Source organism: Geospiza fortis, unplaced genomic scaffold (assembly GCF_000277835.1).
Source record: "Geospiza fortis unplaced genomic scaffold, GeoFor_1.0 scaffold538, whole genome shotgun sequence".
Taxonomy (NCBI): Eukaryota; Metazoa; Chordata; class Aves; order Passeriformes; family Thraupidae; genus Geospiza; species Geospiza fortis.
In genome coordinates, this window is record NW_005054368.1 from 2,956,112 (window position 1) to 2,968,183 (window position 12,072).

The 12,072-nt window shown below is 46.0% G+C and overlaps 1 protein-coding gene across 1 annotated transcript in view; it reads right to left on the reverse strand.

The window, feature by feature from the left end:
• VPS53 (VPS53 subunit of GARP complex) overlaps positions 1 to 12,072 on the reverse strand; it is a 61,385-nt gene that overhangs the window by 9,932 nt on the left and 39,381 nt on the right. The window contains exons 15-17 of the mRNA XM_031059798.1: positions 11,481 to 11,563; positions 8,042 to 8,120; positions 2,590 to 2,738 (exon numbers count right to left, since the gene is read on the reverse strand). Coding sequence (XP_030915658.1) covers positions 2,590 to 2,738; positions 8,042 to 8,120; positions 11,481 to 11,563 — 311 coding nt within the window. The remainder of the gene's footprint in view (positions 1 to 2,589; positions 2,739 to 8,041; positions 8,121 to 11,480; positions 11,564 to 12,072) is intronic.

The window sequence follows — 12,072 nt, forward strand, 5'->3', positions numbered from 1 at the left end:
GGCTGGACTCAGTGCCTGGTGCTCTCAGAGTGCAGCAGGCAATCCTGGTGTGAGTAATATGTGCATGTTCAGGGCTAAAGCTCTGCACGAGGCTCTGTGCTCTGAATGCCTTTACTCCCTGCACAATCACAGCTAGATTGGGTGCCAGAATTCATTTACAGCTTCAGCTCTAAAACTGAACCCAGCAAACCCCCCCTAGAAGCAGATAAGTCCCCAGTGTAACAATAAAGCAGTGCAAGGCAGATGAGGAACCTGAAGCACAGAAACCACAGCACTGAGAGCCTCCCATCCAACAGGAGTGTGGCTCTGCCAAAGCCTGTGTTTTCCTAATCCCCTGCACTGATGATGCATCAGACACAATGCCTTGCTGAGAGAGGCACAGACAGACTTGCAACCACAGTCTGTCTGTCTGTCTGACAGCCTCAGCTCCTGCAGGACATCCCCCAAAGGTTCTGGGGTGGCTGAGTCACTGCAGCCCAGGAGGGTTTTGCTCTACACCACCCCCTGAGCTGGTGACCAGCTCTTGCCCAGGCTGAGCTCAGCTCTGAACCCTCCAGGAGCCTCCACATCCCAACATTCCTCCACCAAACTCCTCTCACTTTTTCTCTGGAGCACCTGGAAGGACACAGCACCCACCAGGCCTGGCTGCTGCTCACGGAGGAGCCGCTTCCCCAGCCGGGGGAGAACTGTTTGTTTTTCCTGTCTCTCAGTTCTAATCTCTTCCTCATTGAGGTCAGGTCACAGACTTCCCAAACACATCCCAGCAGAGCAGCCTGGCTGCTGTGGGGTTTGGTTTCAAAGCAGAAGGTGCAGGGAGCGCTGAGCCCCCCACCCTGCCTGGCAGCGCTCGCCGTCCCCGGGGAGCGCCGCTCGCACCTCGGTCAAAACAAAGCAAAAATGACAAATTAGCTTAAAGGATTGATGCAATTTCTGATGGCCATTTTTCTTCTCTCCAGACTTGGCTCAGATCCTGCTGGTTTAAATTTAGTGACTTTAGCTGCCTTCTCCCCTGTGGTCCTGTAACTCAACACTCACGCTTTATACAATCCATTAGGGCTGAGAAGTGGCAGCTCACAAAGACACAGGCATTAACATGTGGAGAAGCACAAGGCCTGTTAAAAGGATTTTCAACATTGTGGGGCACACAAAAGGCCAGGTATTTATATTGGCCCAGCCAGAATATTCCATTAAAATGCAGAGTTTCAAAAACACAAATATTTGTAGGTATTAAAAGGCATCTTAAAGAGATCGGTGCTCCTTTCCCACTGGGCTGGTTCTCCTTAGCACCAAGTTGCACAGATCCAGCAAAATCAACCTTCAGGAACTCATTTTACCCTTCTACATCTGATCCATGGCACAGTGAGCTCAGAATTGTGTCTTGATTTTAATGTGCTGCAGATCAGAGCTGCAGTTGTCTTAAAAAAATGCTTTGGAGAGGAGCAGGGGTTTCTGTGCTCATGGATGAGGACACTCAGCTTGGATGGGAACTTCCCTCAAATCTGAGAGCTGTTTCATCTGGAGTTTACTTGGTATGTGCCTAGCAATAAAGTTAAAAGGGAGGCAACTAAGCTGAGGTATTAAGAGTGTGCTGTGAACAGCTGAATAAATGGGGGGTTTTATTTATCACATAAAATTCAAGTGTAACCACACAGAAGGTTTTCATACAATAAATTCTCACTGAGACAGCGTTTCAAACAGTGATTATGGGCAACATCTCAACATGATTTATCAGGAACTGCTCCTTAAAGCAAACTCATGAGTGCCCTGAGACACAGAGGGGGATGAAACTCTCAGGTTGAGCCTCCCTGCTGTGGAAGCTCCCAGGATAGCTGCTGCATCCCACCCTGCTGAGGCAGGAGCTGCAGCTCAAATCTCCAACCCACACAGTCCCTGCCAGGCCACAGAGCTTATTTCAGGCTGATTACCTTATCAGAGATGAATGAAACATTAAGGTATTTTAGAGTGACACATGACACGCACGCCACTGCCCTCCAGTCCACCAGCAGGGTCACATGTGCCACCAAAAGCAGCAGCTACAAGTGGCACAGCCCTCCCAAGGGTTTTTCCTGGGGCATTGCCATGTGGAGCTCAGCTGGCCACAGGCAAGCAGGGAAGAGCTCAAAGTATCTTCCCAAAGAGCTGAATTTGTGTTTCAGACACAGTTTGGATGTCCACCCAGCAGCAAGGGGCATTTCTGTCTCATCTGCCACTTCTTTCATGCTGCTCAACTTTAAGTGGCTTGCCAGGAAGATAATTTAATATCCCCCAACATTTAAATGGGAATTTCCCCTCCTGGCTGAGCTATTTTTTGCACAGAAAAGCAGCTTTCAGATTGTGAAGGTAAAATATACTTCTCACACATGCCCTCCTTACAGGGCAATGTTATTTTGAGGCAAATTTCTCAGGACCTGGAAGCCCCATGGAAGAAAAGTCGATTTCCCCACAGCAAGAGTCACAGCTGAAGTCAGATATTCAAGGTCTTTTAAAGGTGCCCAACCCAAAACTTTCTGCACTTGGCAAACACCACCCAGTGATCACCACACTGTTTTATGGGATGAGCTGAATGAAGTGTCTGTGTTGGTAACTTACTTTGCAAATTTTATGCAGAACTGAGTGAAATACTTCCTCGTGGAGGCCAGGTTGTCACGGATGATGGGGACATTCTGCTTGATGTGCAGGATCACTGAGGTGACATAAGGACTCTGGTCACCAACATGTTCCACATTCTGCCACTGCATCTGCACACAGGGGAAAAAACAACCAAAAATGACTGTTTAATTCATCAACACTCAAGTAATAGCTAAGGGAAACTGTACAAACTTCCTGCCAGGGGATCTCTAAGGAATCATTTAGAGACTGCCTCTGCAATTCACCACCAAGGTCAACTTCTTCATCATTAAACTGATTGGGCAAAACCATTCCAACAAGAAGACCCAAAGAAAATACAGAGCAACCCTTTCTGCACCAGAGCAGAGACTGTGACCAGTAACCCACACAAATGGGGACCACTAGGATTAAAAAAGCCTTTGGAGCACACCAGGCTGCTTTAATATTTAACAGTTTCCAATTTGCTGGGATGAAGTGCCCATATAAATCCTGATTACAGGCATTTGAGAAAATATCTGCAAGCTTGCAAAGTCTGGATTCCTGTGTGGCAGCCAAGACTTTAATACTGGTGAGACTGATGACAGATAGATGGAAGAGGTAAAAAGTCTTAAAGTCCAAAGCACTCTACACCAGGGTAGCTCCCTGAAAACACTGCTGGTGTACAAGCCAGGATGCCCAAGCCCAGCTCTTCCAAATGCATGTAAAAAGTACAAAACAAGAGGAGTTACTCAACCTCCCATTTTGTTTTCGTTTATTCTCAGCACAACTGCAGGAGAACAGCCCCTGTGAGCCAGATGTGTGGCTCCCTTGGTTTTCTCTGAGCCTGGTTTGCAGTACACAGGGTACTCCCAATTTAAAACAAGTGGAAAAACCAAAAAAAAAGAGATTATTGGGTCTGGCCTGGCCTTGTGTATGTACCAGAGATTCACTGAGGAACACAAGCACCCAGAAAAGCACATTCAGTTCTGCTGCTGCTGCTCAGAACTCTGCAGTGTCCTCCCAAAAACTCTTTGGAGATCTGTTCCTCATGCTGGAGATGAGACAGGAGGAAAACTCATAGGAAATCAGGAGAGGAAACTGGGCACATATGGAAGATGAGTTTTTTCCTTTGAGGAGCTGTTTGTCCTCAAACTTGTTTTCCCAAGCTCTGGATTTTGCATATAAAGTTTTTTATTCCTGGTTTTAATTTAATTTAATATGGCTACTTTGCCCCCTGCAACTCAGCTGACTCAACTCCATCCAAACAACCCCAGCCTAAGTGACTTAGTGGGAAAGAAAAGCCAAATTCTTTGCAAAACCACAGTGTCTGAGTCTACACATGTCCCACTAAAGCTGCCTTTATTTAAACCAAACAAACCAACCCCAGCCTGCTGCTCTCACATCTGTTGGGTGGCTGCAAGGGATTTCTCTCTCATCACCTGCTCCACAGGTTTTCACAGAACATCCTGAGTTGGAAGGGACACACAAGGAGCACCAACTTCATCTCCTGGGACTGCCCAGACACCCCAAAAATCCCAGCCTGTGTCTGGGATTGTCCAAACACTCCTGGAGTTCTGGCAGCCTTGGGGCTGTGACCATTCCCTGGGGAAGCCCAGCATCCTCTGGGGAAAAACCTTTCCCTAAAATCCAACCTAAACCTCACAGCTCCAGCCATTCCCTCAGTCCTGTCATTGGTTTCCTGCTTTTCTACTCCTCGTGGTGCTGATCACATCCAAACAGAATATTCTGTGCCTTTTCTCCCTGATGGATTCACACATTCCCTTCTTGACAGAGCAATCCTCACCCAAAACACCATCCCCACAGAGTGGGAAACAGCCAGAAAGTGGGAAGGGACTGCTGAGCTGAATTATTGCACCAACAATGAAACAGTAGCTTTTTCATTTTGTTGGTCATCATTCCAAAAGCAATACTTTACAACCAAACCTTTAAAGCATGAACAGTAAAAATAGCCCTTTTGTGTGTGTGTGTGTGCATTGTGGGTGTGTTTCACCCAAAAAAAAACCCACCCAGTAGCTGCAGAGAAAGGAACAGCACACATACTGAAAAGTCATCAAAAGAAATATGAGCCCAACTCTGCTGGTAAAGCTTTGTTCCTGTCCTTTTAAATTTATTCCTCTTTTTCCCTTGTCCTGTGTTTTTCTTGGGATATCCACACAGTTTACATCCACGAGCTGGAAATGAGTGCAAGGAACAGGAGCAGGGAGATTTCACTGCAGGGAGAAGCCCAAAGGCACCTGCAGGCTGGGAGGACTCAGAAGGGCTGGAGGAGCTGCTGCTGCCTCCTGCTTCTCACAACAAAACACAGGGATGAGGTTAAAACAGGCAGGAGAAAAGAGAAATGGAGCCATGATATTTTCTGAAAAATCCTTTCCTCAGGATTTTTCCTCCTGAGAAGCTGAGAGGCCTCAGGAACAAAATGTAAACAATGATTATCAGCTGCTGTGGAATGCAACAGGTGCATCTGTGATTGGTCTCATGTGGGTGTTTCTAATTAATGGCCAATCACAGTCCAGCTGGCTCGGACAGAGAGCTGAGCCACAAGCCTTTATCATTCCTTCTTTTTCTATTCTTAGCTAGCCTTCTGATGAAATCCTTTCTTCTATTCTTTTAGTATAGTTTTAATATAATATATATCATAAAATAATAAATGAAGCCTTCTGAAACATGGAGTCAGATCCTCATCTCTCCCCTCATCTCTCGTGAATGCCATCACAGAGAAACCCTGAGCAGAAATGGGGAACCCAGGGAAGGGCAGGGGCTCAAGAGTGGCAGGGTGTCCCCAAAGAGCCACCAGCTCCCTCCCTGCTCCCAGCCCTCCAGAAAAGGGGTTTGTGATGGAGCAGAGGATGAATGAACCTTCGACTCTCCCTGTTCACTGCACGGTGCTGTGTCCCCAAAAAGCCATCAGCTCCCTCCATGTGTCCAGCCCTCCAGAAAAGGAGCTGCTTTGGGATTGAGAAGAGGATAAATGAACCTTCAACTCTCCCTGTTCCTATCAGTATCCCACTGCCAGCTTCTCCCTGCAGGCTCCAGCCTGGGCACCTGCAGAGGGGCTGGGAGGGGAGTGGGGAGCGCTGCTGGCCCCGAATTTGGGGACATGAGCTGGGTTGTGCCCTGTCACACCCTGCCCTGCCACACTCTGCACATGCTCCAGGGCTCACACACTCTCCTGAGGGTTTTTAATTAGCAGCTGTAGCTCTGCTTGCTCTGCTCTCAGGGTTTTTTCTGTGTGTGGAGTGGAGAAATGATTAAAGCCCCGCTCTGTCCACTTGGCTGTGAGGCCACAGGGGATTGCAGCTGGGCCAAAAGGTTTTAGGAAAATGTAAAAAGCCAGCAAGAGGTTGATGTGAGGCATTAAAATGTCCCCCAGCCCCACTTCCAGGCACAGTTTTGCATATAAATTGATGCTTAATTCAGCATGTAAATCAAGCCTTAGCCAGTGCAATCCATAAATTTAATTGGGGCGAAAATATCTCGTGCAGATTAGCAGTTCCCTCATCCCAGAAATTAAAAAGGAAGCACACCAGGCAATATGAGTGCCTGCTACAGATCAGCACAAACACATTAACAGTTCTTAGTTATCCACAATATCACAACAGGGGGGTTTAGGGCAAATTCTCCTCCCACCCACATCCCAGCTCCCCATCCTACAGTCCTGTTTAACCACCCTACACCTGCTGTAAAGTCTGAGTAGGGATTATCACCTACAGATTTCGTAATATGGGGCCTTCTCAGCATTTACCATTTTCTTCAGAACACACCAAGTACAGAATCATGGAAAGCAAGCAGCACTCCCAGCTGAAAGCAATATTCCTGGTGCTGTTTTCTGTGTTAAATCTCCCAACGTGGCCTGCAGCCAAAGTGGATTGAGAGGTTTAAGCATTTCATAATTTACCTCTATAGTTCCTGAACATTTTTGCAAAGGGAAGAAAAAAACCAAGGCCAGACTCCAACAAAGGAATGGGAATGTTCAATCCTGGAGGACACCAGAGTGAGGTAAATGAAAAGAAGCTAAACAAAGGAAGAGCCCTAATGGAGTATGGAGCTTGAGAGAGCAAAACTGGAATGGATCAGCCACACAACCTTTATTTCTTTAATATAGGCTGAATTTTGGAAATTTTACATTTCCAAATACTACCTCTGTGTTTAAATAATTACATGCATTTCTTATTGAAGTGTCAGAGGAATAACCCAGCCCTGAAGGAAAGGGAGGAGGAAGGTGAAGGGAAAAAACCTCTTGCACCAAATCCAGGTCAAATAAAATCACATAAAAGCAACTCTGTCTGATGCAAATAGAGGAGTGTGTGCACAAGTGACAAGTATTTATTTAGCTAATTTCATAACACTTAAACTTGTTTATATATCATCAGTCCCATCACATGTGCTGCATTTTACCAGTGTTCCAAAGACAAAAATAAATGGCCTACCAGCTGCTGCTTTCTCAAGGTTGTGGTTTACTTGGGTATAAACAGTGGGAGCAAAGTGATTTAAATATTCCTGTACTCTGTAGCTTCAGGAGATCTGAGGGGCTGCCACAGCACACAGGCAACACCTGAAGTGCTGAGCCCTTCCTAGTGGTGTTATTTGAGTGGGCAAAAAAAATCCTCTTTCCATTTGGAACCTGTACAAGCTCTATTACCAGCTGCATTCTACTTCAAATATTAGCTGGGGGGTGGTGGGGCTGGTTACAGCTGGAATACATCATAAAGCAGAAAGCCATTAAAATTCATGGCAGCCAGACAGTGTGTTGATCCTACAAAAATGGAGCTCTATGTTTAATATTTCTAATTAAAAGGGAAAAAAAAATACAGTTCAATCCACTTTTGTTGTCTTCACCTCTGTCTAAAGCAAGTCTGGGTTTTCACAATACTTTGGCAAGGAAACACAGCTCTGCATTTCAAACATATAAAAGCCAGCAGTGTAACTGCAACAAAATCCTTAAGCTCAGTCCTAGGGGCCTCTCCAGGAATGGCTCCATATGTCCTTGAGAGGATCACAGAGGCAATAAGGCTCAATCTCAATTCCACATCATCTCCAGTGCAGTGCCTCCATTTCAGATCCCCAAACAAGCAGCCTGGTAAAACTCCCTGCCAGAGAAGACAAAGGGGAGAGCAAAACCTGAAGGTATATTTGGAATTTCACGCTGACAAAAGTTTTTCCAAATTTGAAATGCTCTCACTGGCATTGGGAGTGGAAAGAGAAAGCCCTGAGTACTTACTGAATGTATTCATTGTCTGTGGGTTTTAATGTGGTGCAAAAAGCCTGAAAGCTCTAATCTGAATAATAAGAGGGTTTGGAGTGAGGGATGGATTTATAAATATTAAGAAAAAAATATCAGAGTAAAAGAAAGTATCAGTAGTGAAATCAAGCAACCAAAGCACACAAGAACTCCACATGGATCTTAAGGTGACCTGTTCTGAAAATCCACCCCTACCTTGCTCATGGCAGTCAGGGCAGGGTCACAGGCTGCATCCAGGTCCTGCACTAACAGCTGGATGCTGTTGGAGATCACACTGCAAAAAAAAAGAATCAAACATGAGTTTTAGAACCACACTGAGTAACAGAGTGCCAGAACTGGAGCCTATGACTGTGAGAGGAGGAAAATCCTCTACTGGCTGACAGCAGCACTGTGATGTGAATGCACACAGCTACAACTTGTACTGAGGAGGAGCTGGGAAACCCTGCAGGGAGCTGCACAATGGTTTAAAGTGGACTCCAGGATGTTTTCACAGTTGACCTTTCTCTGTTTTAACACAAATAAGAGGTTGGGGATCAAAGGTGGCAGATGAAGAGGAGAAATCCCCAAGTATCAAGCCCAGACTGGGATTCAGCTTCCCATTTAATCCAGTCTGTGTAACACCAACATTTTATCAGCTCTCCATTTATTCACAGCCAACATTCTACTGCTCACAGGAACTCGCACAGAGGATTTTAAAAATGACATCTGCATGAGTTCTGTGTCTCCCATGTGTGAAGATGAAGGCAGATGTCTTATTTACACTATGTCTAGGACTGCTGCCATCCATTGTTTGAGTTCCTGAGACATATACCAGACTAAAGGACACATTAGTCAAAAACATTTCCCTCCCTTCCCCCCTTTTTTTTTTAATTTTTAACAGCATGATATTGCTTTGAGACATATTTAATGCCATCACATTATGATGCATAGAGGTGCAGCTGATCCTAAAACAGCAGCCAAGAAACTCTGCCTGCAGCAGCTCAGAGCCCTCAGGGGCACAGGACCAGCACCCCCACTGCAGACAGCTTCTGCTAGGGGCAAGAGCTGACTCTGTTTCACTAAGCACAGTTTTAAAAACAGTGTCAACTTGAAATCTGCCCCAGATGCGTGTTTACAACCTCAGGATTATATTTGTAAGAAGTGGATTTTACTTTTGCTCTTTCTCATGATGGTAGCACAGATGAGAATCACAGGGCTGTGAGAAATCTGAGCAATGCCTCCTCAAACCATCTTTCCTCCCCCTCATTGTCTTTGTGAAGTTTTGGACACTACTCTGGGGGTCACTGTTCAAAATATCTGAAGTGCCCACCTCACTGAGATATGGTGACACCCACATGTCATTCTGACCTGGGTTTTGTTCTTCACCACAACCCAGAAAAGTTGCCTGTTCCCTTTGCTCCACCTCCAGCACATAAAGTCTGGAACAGGATGCAAAGTAGAACACTTCCTTCAAAGCAATTCATTTGTTTGTAAAGGCAAACTCATCCAAAATAAGTTGGCAAAATTAATATGGGAGCTGAAGCGACTACAGGCTTCAAGTTACACCATCTAAAACTTGCATTGGGATAAAAAAAGCCTGTGACTGTTTCTGCTGGTGCCTCTGCTGCTGCTGGGCACTCCAGAATCCCCTCCCTGGGGGATTCCACCAGGCCAAGGGAGCCAGGCTGAAATAAGCACCCTGCAGGGCACCTGCTGCCCCTGCCTGGCAGGGAGGAGCTGTGTTCAGCACCAAGGAGCAACACCAAGCTCTGAGTGGGTGGAAAATACCCCCACCACCTGTGTGTCCATGCTCAGGAGTCTGTCAGAAGTGCAGGCTCTCACCTGAAAACCACGAACCAGGGAGAGAAACTAATTAGTCTGCTCTTCAAAACAAACACCTGCTGTGGAGGGATGTGGTGCAGCAGGAAATGTGCTGGGAACACAAAGGATCACACCGTGCTGAATGAGAGGGTTTGGAGCCTGGTTCTGCAGGAAAACACTTCCAATCCTCACCCAGGCAGCAGTGGGTGACTCCTCACACAATCCCTGGCAGGCACAGAGGGGATGGATCAGGGAGCTGAGGCCATAAAGGAGCAGTGCAGCAACCCCAGTGAGCCCAACACTTCAGGGGTTCTCTGAGTGCTGCCCATCATTTCACAAAACAGGGAAATGATGGATTTCTGGATTTGCATTACAATCATTTTTCTTTTGTGGAACATCAAGAAGAAGTTCCCATCATTTTTCCAACTTTCCTAAAGAAACTGTTTTGCCACCCCAAGGATAAACCCCTCCTTTTCCACACATTTGGGGTGGTTCTGCACTCTCCTTTCTCTGAAAGAAGTAACACTTCCCAGGGTGCATAAACAGCATTTTATCACTTATTTTATGACTGCCTAACAAGACATCAAATCCCAGAAGAAACCCCTTGTTTGATGTTGAATGAGCCAGCAAGGTTTATAGCTCAGACTTCCACTGACAGAAGGCTGGACAAAGCCCTCAGCTGGAACAGAATGAAAGTCAATTAAAAGCCTTTGTTACAAGATAGATCAGCCCTGTCAGTTGGACTTTAAACCTGTCCAAAGCAGCAAATGTGAGCTGTACATTAAACAACTTCCAAAACACTTCACGTGGGCTGTCTGAGGCAGCCACTGTGGAAATCCAGCAGCCACCTGAAGTTGCTGCTTCCTGCTGGCAAAACTCACCTGTCCATGCTCAGAAAACCAAACCCCATCTTATGGCACATTTTATTTCTCTTCTCCTGCTACCTTGCTTGCTTTGGCTGAGTGGACACAGCAACCCTGAATTTCAGGCAGGGATTCACTCCTAAAAAGGTCTGAGAAGAGCCTGGAGGGAAGGGAAGGGAGTCTGTGCAGCCTGGAATGGAGCCTGGGACCATGTGAAAGAGCTGGATGGAGATTCAGTGGGATCCTGTCCACTGCAGCAGAAAAGGAGGAATCACAGGAAGGAAGTCTTCTGAAAAAAATATCTTACTGCTATCTGGGCTGAGTCTTTGTTTTAGGGAGAGGAGGAGCTGGTGACAGGGATTATTTTCCCAGTCTTGCCAAGATATTCTTTTGTCTGATAAGAGGCAAAACAACTTTTGCCTCAATTTTCTTGTCTCGAAAAATACATTCAATCAGTCTGTCAGGGGTGGAGAGGAAAGGATGTTAGAGCAGAATATTTTTAGCACCGCTACATGAAAAGTTATTTTAATGAATGATAATCTTCTCTCAATTATAATCCCCAAATATAAGATTGGATCAGTCTTTTATGTCATCTGAAATGGGGTTTGATCATACTGACAAGGCTGCTGATTACCAGGGGGAAGTTAAAGCAGGAAGGAATGTACTGAAATAGCTTCCTTTCTTGAAATGTAACAGCCACCTCGCAGAGCTGCCAAGATGCAAATGATGTTTCAAATGGAAACTCACTGTTTCCTTTCCCTTTTCCAGTGCTCTTGTTCCTTTGGCTTGGACCATGGGGAGCAGCTAAAGCCTGTGCTAGTGCTCAGCCAGAGGATACCACTCCTGAGCAGGGAAATGCCTGTGCCCATCCTGTCATACCAGGATCTCAGGGTTGTTTTTACTCCAGCACCATCTGGCTGACAAAAGGGGATGTTTGACACATTGTGGGGAAAAGTAAGTGCTGGACATACATGCTGAAAGTGTCCATCTCTCCTGTCAGGTTGATTCTCTCCATTAGGCTTGTGTCCACTTTTTCTTTGAGCTTCTCTTCCAACTGTTGGGAAACAAAACAAGCAGCAGGGAGATCAGGTTTCCAACTCAAAATAATCCTTCTTGAAAACTTATGCCCTGGAAAGGTCAGCTTCTTCAAACCTCATCTGTGACCAAACCACACCCAAAACTCATCTAGTGACACTGGAAATCTTTCCTTCTTGGCATCCCAGACCTGTTGATTTGCCAGGATGGCCCATGGTGGCTCCATGTGCTCAAAGAATGAAAGCTCCAAGGTCAAATATGTAACTCTAGTATGACATGCTACCGTGCTAGCTTAACACTGTGGCATCTGTCCTGCTAATAAAGATGTTTCTCAACACTCTGCCTGTGCCCAAACTGCAGAGGAGGAGGAGGATTGCCAGACCTAGTGGTGGAGAGGCCTGGATAGAGCCAAACATCACAGCTCATTGCTGACCCATGGCATTTTGGAAGCACCTGAATGTAGTGAGTGGAGTGGCTGCAAATCACATCAGCATAAATTCCTCCTCTCTCCACTCCACATTGCCCCAA